Raw genomic sequence first — 11,381 nt, 5'->3', positions numbered from 1 at the left:
AGGAATGCCCTCCCCCCAAACATCATGGCAACCCAAGCAAGCGCAGCAAAGCAAGGTTTGACACTATGCTGGCATTTTTGCAACCACACCAGGTGAAGTGACTGGCTCCCTACCTGCCTCACCCTGACCTGGCCACAGTAACGGTCACCTCCAGGATAGACGACTGTAACCCTTGAGGCTGAACCGGAAGCTCCACCTGATCCAGAGTGTGGCCGCGTGGGTCCTTCCAAGGACTCCTCGGATGGCACGTATTCCTCCTGTGCTGCGCAACCTGCACTGGCTTCTGGTGGAGCACTGGATCAAGTTTAAGGTGCTGGTTTTGACCTTTAAGGGACCTACTTACCTCTGGAACTGCCTCTCTCGGTATGCCCCCAGAAGAGTGCTACACTTGGGAAATAAGAACCTCCTGGTGGTCCCCGACTCGAGAGAGAGCTGGCAGTCCTCCGCCAGGGCCGGGGCTCTCTCAGTGGAACTCTCTGCTGGAGAACGCCCTGTGGGCTTTGCTACCTTTCCGCAGAGCATGGAAGACAGAGATGTTCCGCCAGGCATTGGGTTGAGGACAGCGACGGGACAACTTGTAGTCTAGCCATCTCTTCCCCCCCCCCCCATCCTCCGCAACTCCCCTAGGAAGCTGTGGATGCTGAAATCTCCCCACCATCTTGGAACAGATTGTTTTATTTGCTGATATATATATGTGTGTGTTATGTATTTTATTGTTTTTAACTCGATTCATTTATTGTATCTACTATTGTTGTAAGCGGCCCTGAGCCCTGCTTGCAGGGAAGGGCACCCTAAAAATCAGATGAAATAACTAACTAAATCTACAAGCTTGAATAGGCCCATCAGTATTCAGATTAACCCTTGGGAGGAAACAAGGGTGCTTTGCCTCACAGCCTGGAATAAAAGTCATGTTGCTGGGTTGATCAGGCCGGGAAGCCGTGTTTGTCTGAAGCAACAAAACAAAGTTAGGGTCCAGTGGCACCTTTAAGGACCAACAAAGTTTTATTCAGTTATGTTGCTAGATGGTTACTAATCAGTGGAGGCTTCAGAAGACCTCTCGGTCTGTTGCTGAGAAGTGTTGAGTAACTGCAGCTGAACTTTGGAAATGGTGTCCTGACAGGATTTGGGCACAGAGTGATCCGTGAAGGATGCCTTGTGGTCAGCTAGAGCTCTTCAATAAAGTATTGCCTTTCCTGAAAGTGTGTACTACGTTGTTGGCTGTGGGTTCTGACACTTGTTCTCTTTGGGTGGACAGTGTGACTGTTGCCTTTCTGTCTTGCAGTTTCCGCAGGGCGGCCAAGAAGATCTCAGAACTGCACCTGGACACACTGATGCCCCCCCTCAACCGCACCGTCTATTGGCTGGAATATGCCCTTCGGCATGATGGAGCGCCGTATCTCCGCCCATCCCTCTACAGGCTTTCCTTCTATGAGTACTATTGCTTGGATATCTTGGCAGTTCTGTTCCTGATTGTAGTAGGCACCTTGGTGGTTGTGTACCGACTATGCTGGAGGCACAGGAGGCTAGAAGTCAGTCCAGTGCATCTGAATGGTCACTGTCTAAATGGCCACGTCTCAGAGGAGAAGAAAGGGCAGTAGGGCGTGGCCAGCTGTGCGCCCGGATGCGTAAACTGTGCCGATGCCTCTCTGTGCCCTCACTGTAGAATGGGCTGGGGTGGGAACGGGGACGAGGGTGCTGCTCACTGCTGTCCAAGCCTGTGTTAAGAGTGCTGAGATATGCGACCTGAGTCTGGGGGATGAGGGGGAAGAGGGCTTTTCCTCTGCTGCTTTTCTTCCGTATTTTGGTGGAGGCTGCAGGCGCGAGGAGGAGGAGGTGTGTGGGGGTGTGCTCTGTCAGCGTGTCGTCAGCCAAGGAAGGCCACGGCCTCCCAGCATCACTCGCAAGGGTCCCGGAAAGACCTTGAGCCACTTTGTACACGACAAAGAATCCACAATGTTGTTTGATGTTTCGAACTTCGCAGGCAGGTGGTGTCTCACTTTCCTTCCGTACTCTATATTCTCGACTATGTAACGCTAAATTATTTTTAATAAACTGAGTTACTTTACTTTGGTTATTTCTTCAGCCAGAGTCTGCAGGTGAATGTGAAGATAGGCAGATATGATTTGGGTGGGCAGATAGGACTTTGGGTTTTGCTTCTAGTTGTGATGGGGGTAAGAGGGACTTGAAGACCATCTGTTGAAACTGTTGGGGGGGGGGCAGAACAGAATGGACAAAGTTCTGTGCACGGCAGTTACTTGAAAACAATCTAAAAGAATGCTGCGCTCTCCTGCTCTGCGCTGATGACATATTTATCAATTTTTTAAAAAGTTTTGTGAGCTACCTACTTATTACATTTGTGAGGCGAAGCACACACACACACACACACACACACAGTTTGGTGTAGTGGTTAAGTGTGCGGACTCTAATCTGGGAGAAACGGGTTTGATTCCCCACTCCTCCACTTGCACCTGCTGATGTGACCTTGGGTCAGTCACAAGCTCTGGCACAGCTGTCCTTGAAAAAGAGCCGTTTCTGTCAAGAGCTCTCTCAGCCCCACCCACCTCACAGGGTGTCTGTTGGGAGGGGAAGGGAGAGGAGTTTGTCAGCCGCTCTAAGTGAAGGGCGGGGTATAAATCCAATCTCTTCTTCTTCTTAATCTTCATTTCCCTTAAAGGGTTAATGTGCCCCTCTCCAGGAATGCTGTTTGCAGGCTGCAAAAGGACCTGGAGAGCTGAATGGAATGTCTGTGGGGGTTAACTGGTGTGGCTAGTCCAGTCACCACTAGTTAGCAAAATGCTTAAATAAAGCTACAAATGCAGGAGCGTCACTTTACTCGGCCTACAAAGTTACACAGAACCACGTTGCAAGTTTAGAAGAGAAATACTCCTGTCTTTATTTGAGAAGTACACTTTGGATAGGAGAGACCAGGGACAGGATCAAGTACTAACTTACTAGTGAAAGGATGGAAGCAGATGGCATGATGCCAAGAGAGGACCTCGCCTGCGTCTCCCTGGGTGTGTGCAGGGAGAGAGATCGTCTTCATCAGGACTCAGAGAGAAGAGAAAGGAGGGGAGATGGTCCCGGGGAACACAGCCTGCATTTCAAAGGGGGCACTGGCAGAAGAGTAAAGACAGGAAGAAAGGTCAGCGTGCCTATCTAGCATTACAGCCTGCAACAGGTTTGGCTTACGGAAGATGGGCATTAGCCCCATTTTAAATGCGGCCCATGGCATGATCTTTTGCAAAGGATCCCATGGCATCGAATATTATGGAGTACCAGCCCGTGACCTTCCGAATTTTGACCTGAGTCCGTATTTCTACCCTGCGGCGGAATTTATACACAGAGCCTTGAGCATCCCAGGAGGTATGGAAAACTTGCTGGCTACAACAGCTATGAGTACGTTGGTGGGGGGGGGGAGAGGTTGAGTAATGCGGCACCAACCCTGGAGGGGACTCCCCACCGTTTCTTTGTGAAGGGCGAGAGGCGGCTAGGGTGTGAGTCTGGTGGTTGTCGTGTCACCCTCTGGTTCCTCTGGGCTCAGAAGGAGATTTTGTCCTCCTCCTCTACCCTGCCTTAGTTCATAGTAGGGATGTTGAGAATTCCTCCTCAGCCCCCTCTTCCTGTCCCTTCCTGTCTGTGAACCCCAAGCCCTGCCCTCATTTCCCTATTAGGGTGGCCAGCTTGCAGGTGGTGTCTGGATTACAACTGATTTCCAGACCACAGAGATCAGTTCACTTGGAGGAAATGGCCACTAAGGAGAGTGGGGGCTCTATGACGCCCTGCCCTATTGCAGCCCCTCCCCTCCCCCAAGCCCGGCCCTCCCCAGGCTCGACTCCCCAAATCTCCCAAGTATTTCCCAACCTGGAGCTGGCAGCCCTCTTCCCTCTTCACAGATACTCGTCGCTTCTCAGTGTTGGAATGTCCAAAGTCCACGACGCACCTATTTGAAGGAGATCAGAAGAACAGCCTAGGGGGGACAGCCGAAGGCCTCCTCGTTATTTTATTTGAAAAACAATTTTATTTTTTATAAAAAAACAACACACACCAAAAACAAACATACATGCATGCATACATATAGGTTGGAGTTTCCATTTACCTCGTTATTTTAGCTGTTACGTTACCTCATACATTATCTAAATATATATTTTGCTTCTTTATTTCCCCCCACTATGTAAATTTGAATAGAACCCTCCAAGAGCTTACAGTAGCCACTGTAAGAAGAGCTCTGTAAGCTCTTGGAGGATTGGCCACATTAGGGGTGTGTCGCCTAATATGCAAAGGAGTTCCTGCTACAAAAAGAGCCCTGAATTTAATTCATAAAGATATTACCTTCAAAGTAGGAGATTTTTGTTCAGGTTTACTGAATTAGACAGAAGAATAGGGTGCATTTTAACTAATTTTAACTAGCATTACGTTTACTAGTGTAATGTAATTTATGTGATTTATGTAATATAACCATTGGAATGTCTGATTACTGTGGTTATTATTTTTTTGATCTTAGATCGTAATAAACTTACTACTAGTAGTAAACAAGTGTTCTAAATCAAATTTAATTAACAACAAAGGAGTTTTTTTAATGCATCAGCCTTTTTAATTGGAATGGCACAATAATAAATTGTCAAAGCTCAAGATTTATGAGAACCTCTCTGCTTCAAAGAGATGAGGTCAGAAGTTTATTAGTAGCTTTGAAGAAACTTTAAACTAAACTCTCCTTTACAGTTTAAAATGCTTTAAATATTGAGTTAGTGGAAATCTTAAAGGAATTTATAAGCAATGCCTTTTGCAATGCCTTTTGCAGCTTATTATATTAAATAGGAAAGACTTTGTTTGAGACAGTTATACACTTAAATGAACTGAGCTGATAAATTCCCCATGAGAAAGGGAATTTTATAATTAATTGTCAAAGTTACAGATTTATGGGGAAATCCCTTGCCTCAAAGAGAATTAGAAATAATTGGTCAAGATGTTTTTAGAAAGTTCTAATTGAGGTGAACAAGAGGGTAATTGTATTGGAATAGAGAGAATAATCCCTCTTCTGACTTGCTATGTGTTTCTAAAAACAGTAAAAACACAACTTTATATTTTGAATATTTACTAAGATTATGGTATAAACCAAGAAATAGCTCAATATATATTAAGACTATATTCTTAAAATAAAAAGGCTTTGCTGATGCATAGTTGTGAAACGACTAAGCATTATTTTAACGAACGAAAGTTGGAAGGTGTTCCAAAAGCTGTGTGTGGAAAGTCAGCCAAGAACCAAATATGTTAAGCATGGGCATTTGTCAGTTAAAGAAGCTAATTATAAGGGTCAATTAGGAATGCAGAACTTATATAACGGTGACCCCTACTGGTTAAAATAACATATCTTGATGAAATAAGGAAATGTAAAGGTTTATTCTATAAAAATTCCCTGATGAACCAAAAATGAAGAATGTGTAATTCAATGTATTTACAGAAGCTTTATGCCATAGGCCACTTTATAAAGTGTATATAAAGAGTTTAATTTTGAAAAAAGTGCCATAATACTGTATTTTTCCAGAAATTCTATGTATCCATATATTTTTTTTAAATAGAGATAGATCACAAAATGGCAGTAAGGGTGTTTTCATAACATATGCCTGTATAAATATAAGAAAACCAAATTTGTAGTGAAAACATCTAAGTTTTGTACTGAAAATGAACTCAGCCTGAGAGTTAATTCAAAGGTGAAGGAGTCTAAGTAGGCAGCCAAAAAAGTAAACACACATATAAATCAATTTTAATGAGCAAAGCACCTGCATTGTAGAGTTGAGATGCGGCCAAGTAACATCCTGTTTGTCAAATATGTGATTGATGATTGACCAGACAGAATCAAACTGAGCATGTGTAAATGATGTCAACAATGATGTAAAGTTCGGAGGAGCAAGAAGACTATATAAGTCTGCTCCCTGTATTTGCTCACTGAACAGCCACACTGAATTCTTAGCTGTGAGTTGTTCCTTATTTGAATAAATCCTTTTGTTACTCTTTATTGCCTGAAATCATTTATGTCACTGTGTGGTTTATTGGCTAGCCACAGAAGTCAAAGAACCTTGGCACCCTCAGGGCGTTGCTTTCACTACCATTCCCTCTCAACACAGACATTGCACACATGAAGGTTTTCTTTCTCTGCCTCTCCAGTCCTCTGTCCTTTCAAGCAAACGGGCCAGGCAGGGGTAGCCTGAACTTGTCATCTTGTACCAAACGAGAATCAAAGGGGAACCGAGTTCTAACATTCACTCATAACAGGCAGGGCCGACTTATCCATTAGGCACAGTACCTAGGGCCCGCAAGACTTTTAGGGGGCCACAAAGATGTTTTAATTTCTTTTATAATCAGAAGGGAAAAAATTAACTCTTAGAGTCGAAGAAAATGTTTGAATTTTTTTCTAACACCAGAAAAAAATGAAATTCTGGCCCACACAAAAATCTATTAAATTTTGTCTAAAACAAGGGAGGGAAATAAACTGTTGAAGTATTTAAAGTTATATCAAAAACAGTTTATAATATTGATATTCTTATGGTGGGAGGGGCCCATAAAAGTCACAATGCTGCCCTGGTAACAAGCTACTGAATCCTTGCTCCCTTCCTTCAATTCCTGGCTCCAGCCTGCCCTTCTATATCGAAGTTGATGTTCTCCTGCAATTTACCTGGCCAGTTGGCTTCACTGGTGAGCAATCTGGACCAGAAAGAAATACAGAGCAGACTCCCAATGAATGAGCCAAGTAGGAGGCTGGATAAGGCCCAGTGACATCACAATCCCTTTACTCTTCACCACGGTTACCATCTCACCGGAATGGCTTGGCTCAAACTGTTTCATATCCCCGATCCTCTGATCTGCATGGTTCGAATCTAGAGGCAGAACTGTTTTTTGTTCCACAGCCAAAAGGCTTGTCTCTAATATTCCTCAATCCCCTCAAGGGTTCTCAGGACTGTTACCTGGTTCACCTGGGAAACTGTAAGGATGAGAGGGCAGTTGAATGACCTGGCCTGTAGCTTCTGGGCATAGAGCAGGTGTCATTGGGGGGGGGTATTTGTGAATTTCCTGCATTGTGCAGGGGGTTAGATTAGATGACCTTGGATGTCCCTTCCAACTTTCTGATTCTATGAGTCTACATTCTTTGGTTGGAAGAGGATCTGACTACAGAAACCCCCCTCCCCTGCGTTAGGACTCCCTGCACCCAGCTTTGCAGCCCCTGATGGGGAAAGGAAGCAGGCCAGACCTCGGGATCTTGGCATCTTGCTACAGGGAGACCTTTTTTTTTTTTTTAAAGGTTTTGGCTCAGAGCAGGGAATCTGCTCAGGAGAAGAGATGTGGCACACGGCTCCCAGCCTCATTGCTCTCCGTTTCTTAGCCTTTCATGTGCAAGGATGGTCATCACTGAACGGTGCCTCTCCTTCTGGGACCACTTTTTCCCCACTCCCCTCCCTTCCCTCCTGCCCGCCAGCACCTGTTCTGACTGGTCTACAATCAATCCACAAGGACAGCCGGAGAGTCTCCGGACCGCCCAGTGAACACGCAGGCCTGGGCCCCTTTCTCAGGTTGCAGAGGACAGAGAGCGGCTGGCTGCTGCCCTCGTGATGGCTGACGAAGACACGCTGCCCTCCGCAGACCCTGAATGCTCCAGCCCAGGCCTCCCTGGGACCCCTACTGTGAAAGAGCTGGAAGAGCTCTTGAACACTGGGAGACCCTCCTGTAACCATGTTGATGAAGTGTGGCCAAACCTCTTCTTAGGAGACCTGTAAGTATATCTTATTTATTTGTTGAGGTCTAGTGGCACCTGTACCCAGAATCAAACTTTGTTGGTCTTCAAGGTGCCCAGTCTGGACTCAAAATCTGTTCTGTGGCTTCAACATGGCTGCCCCCACCTGAACTTATTCGTTTGTTGCAATGCATTCCATCCTTCCGCCAGAGAGCTCAAGACAGCAATAGAGTTAATAGCACTCTTCTGTGTAAGCAACGGTCAGACTCTCTCTGGATTTTACAGCTCGCCTGCCATGGAGAAGGGGGGGGGGTCCCCCTCTCTTTGATGTATCCAGAGTTGACACCATAGTGGAGCCAAATGTCCCAGCATCTTAAAGTAAAGGTAAAGGTTCCCTTGATCGAAAGCCAGTCGAATCCGACTCTGGGGTTGCGGTGCTCATCTCCGTTTCAAAGCCGGAGAGCCAGCGCTGTCCGAAGACGTTTCCGTGGTCATGTGGCCGGCATGAATAAACACCAAGGCACACAGAACCGCTGTTACCTTCCTCCCACCAAAATGGTCCCTATTTATCTACTTGCAATTTCTTGCTTTCTAACTGCTAGGTTGGCAGGAGCTGGAACTAGAGATGGGAGCTCACTCCGTCATGCGGCACACTCGGGTCTCGAACTGCTGAACTACTGACCTTCCACAGCCTGCAGTTCAGCGTCTTAACCACTTGAGCCACCAAAGCTCTTACTTGTTTGCTCTTAGGTTTTCTTGGTAGATAGAGGCTACATTTGGAGGGGGGGATAAGCAACTCTTAGTTCTGGCGGGAGGGATGCTCCGTGAGGAATATGTGTTTAGTGTGTGGGGGGGGTAGTTCTGACAGGTAAAATACCGTGATGTGATTGGTTCCTGATCTTTTATTCCTGCTGTTTGAAACCACTATATCTGTAACCTGCGCGTGCTAATCTTTAGTTCTAACACAGACGTGTCCAGAATGGTATCTATCACCTATCTCAATAAAGCTCGTTTTCTTCAGACTGGCTGCTGTTGAGAACTGATTTAACCACCAATTTGACAGCTTGTGCTAGAACATGGCTCTTTGCGCCACAGTTGGGTTGCCAATCTCCCGGTAGGGCCTGGAGCTCCCCTGGAATGACAACTGGCCTTCAGACTGCAGTAGCAGGGTCTTCTTGTGGAAACGGCTCCTTTGGAGGACAGACTCTATGGTGTTACATACTGCTGATATCCCCCCCCCCTTTCCCAAATGCCACCCTCCCTGGGCTCCACCCCTAATTTCCAGGGGTTTCTCAACCTGGGTCGACAGCCCCACACCAGTGGGGAATGCCATTTGTAGTTGAAAAGTGCTGTAGGATCCAACCCAAGATTCACCACTACTCCATTTGATCTTCAGAAGAACGTTGAAAGGTAGGACAGATTGGGGGGGGGGAGGATGACTGGCTCCAATGAGCTTCAAGTCCAAAGGAGATATGAACCCATTCAGAATCCAGCATTTCAGTACTACGCCACAGTTTCTGTCAGAGCTCTCTCAGCCCCACCGACCTCACAGGGTGTCTGTTGTGGGGAGGGGAAGGGAAAGGAGTTTGTAAGCCCCTCTGAGACTCCTTTGAAGAAGAAGAGATTGGATTTATACCCCGCCCTTCACTACCCAAAGGTGTCTCAGAGCGGCTTATAAACTCCTTTCCCTTCCCCTCCCCACAACAGACACCCTGTGAGGTAGGTGGGGCTGAGAGAGCTCTTAACAGAAACTGCTCTTTTTCAAGAACAGCTGTGCCAGAGTTATGGCTTGCCCAAGGTCATCCAGCCAGGTGCAAGTGGAGGAGTGGGGAATCAAACCCGGTTCTCCCAGATTAGAGTCCGCGCACTTAACCACGACACCAAACTGGGTTGTGAAGGGCGGGGTATAAATCCAATCTACTTCTTCCCGACTGTGTGACTGAACAACAACAAATTTTCTTCTCACCTTGACACAGAGAGTATTTGATCTTTCTGTGTTTATACCTCTGAGGCTGCCAGTCACAGTTACTGGCAAAACATCAGATTCTACAATGCCAAGACCACGGCCACACATCCCGGAAAATCTACAGCAACTAATCAGTCAATCAATTAAATATATTTCCCTACTTCCTGACATAATTTAATGCAGAATTCTAATTCTCATGTTAGCAATCTGGCGTATTTTCCTCCTAGAGTATGAACGGATCGGGACTTCATGTCCTTGAAAGGGGCCACGAAGGGAAACCTAGCCTGCAAAATGGGCCTCTTACCTTCTCCCTGTCTTTCCTTTAGTGTTACAGCCCACAACAGGTTTGGCTTATGGAAGATGGGCATTAGCCATGTTTTAAATGCGGCCCATGGCATGATATTTTGCAAAGGATCCCATGGCTTCTATGGTCCCAGCATTGAATATTATGGAGTACCAGCCCATGACCTTCCGAATTTTGACCTGAGTCCGTATTTCTACCCTGCGGCGGAATTTATACACAAAGCCTTGAGCATCCCAGGAGGTATGGAAAACTTGCTGGCTACAACAGCTATGAGTACATTGGGGAGGGGTTTTTTTGAGTAATGCGGCACCAACCCTGGAGGGGTTGGAAGCTAAGCAGGGTCAGCTCTGAGTAGTATTTGGATGGGAGACCTCCAAGGAATACCAGGGACATGATGCAGAGTCGGGCAATGGCAAATCATCCTTGAATGTCTCTTGCCTTGAAAACCCTACAGGGTTACCATGAGTTGGCTATGACTTGCTAGCACCTTCCATCACCACAGGGCAAGTGCGCTTTAATGCCCAGAACCATTTGGGCAGGGCCCAATGTGTAACTACTGTCAGTAGCATGAGATGGACCCACAGCTCAGTTGGCTCTCATATCACTGCCATAACATACAAAACAGTAAGAAGCTCAGTAGCCCCTTTAAGACTAACAAACTGTATTGTAGCATATTTATTCCTGGAGCACAAGGGTTTCCAGAAAGCCACACACTCTTTTCCAATCTCACTTCAGTGCCAGTTCCTGTCCTCAAATTCACAGAGAAACCCAAACACTCTCCTTTTTGGTAGAATGTGGCAGTGAATTCCATGTGTTCATCACTCTTTGGGTGAAGAAGTACTTCCTTTTATCCGTTCTAACCCGACTCCTCAGCGATTTCATGGAGTGCCCACGAGTTCTTGTATTGTGAGAAAGGGAGAAAAGTACCTCTTTCTTTACCTGCTCTTTCCCATGCATAATCTTATAAACCTCGATCATGTCACCCCTCAGTCGTCTTTTCTCCAAGCTAAAGAGCCCTAAGCGCTTTAACCTTTCCTCATAGGGAAAGTGTTCCAACCCTTTTATCATTCGAGTGGCCCTTTTCTGCACTTTTTCCAAAGCTATAATATCCTTTTTAAGGTGTGGTGCTACTGTGGTGTGGTGCTACTGGCATTAAAGTTGTGAATGAGCGATTGGGCTGTTGCGTAAATTAGTTTGCTCTGGACTGGAGCCCTCCTTCCTGAGCTATGGCAAAAATGTGTGAGCCGGAGGCTAAAAAACTGTGAGCTAGCTCACACTCATTCAGCTTAGAGGGAACACTGATGCCAGCCTCCAGGTGGGACCTGGGTATCCCCTGGAATTACAGCTCATTTCCAGTCTACAGAGATCAGTTTCCCCGGGGGGGGGGG

The 11,381-nt window shown here is 46.3% G+C and overlaps 2 protein-coding genes across 4 annotated transcripts in view; both read left to right on the top strand.

Annotated features, from left to right (window-relative positions):
* LOC107122753 (2-hydroxyacylsphingosine 1-beta-galactosyltransferase-like) overlaps positions 1 to 2,029 on the top strand; it is a 36,481-nt gene extending 34,452 nt beyond the window's left edge. For all 3 annotated transcript variants that reach the window (XM_015425887.1, XM_015425885.1, XM_015425884.1), the window contains exon 6: positions 1,283 to 2,029. In XM_015425887.1, the coding sequence (XP_015281373.1) occupies positions 1,283 to 1,598 (316 nt within the window). In that variant the 3' untranslated portion in view covers positions 1,599 to 2,029. The remainder of the gene's footprint in view (positions 1 to 1,282) is intronic.
* A 5,526-nt stretch (positions 2,030 to 7,555) lies between these two features.
* On the top strand, positions 7,556 to 10,233 carry LOC107122749 (the record flags this gene model as incomplete). Its single annotated transcript, XM_015425881.1, has 2 exons — positions 7,556 to 7,762; positions 10,016 to 10,233. Coding segments are annotated over exons 1-2 (379 nt in total), but the record flags the coding sequence as incomplete, so codon positions are not given.
* Between the last annotated feature and the right edge of the window lie 1,148 nt (positions 10,234 to 11,381).

This window comes from Gekko japonicus, unplaced genomic scaffold (genome assembly GCF_001447785.1).
Source record: "Gekko japonicus isolate JY-2015 unplaced genomic scaffold, Gekko_japonicus_V1.1 scaffold2769, whole genome shotgun sequence".
Taxonomy (NCBI): Eukaryota; Metazoa; Chordata; class Lepidosauria; order Squamata; family Gekkonidae; genus Gekko; species Gekko japonicus.
This window is presented reverse-complemented; position numbering and strand designations above follow the sequence as displayed.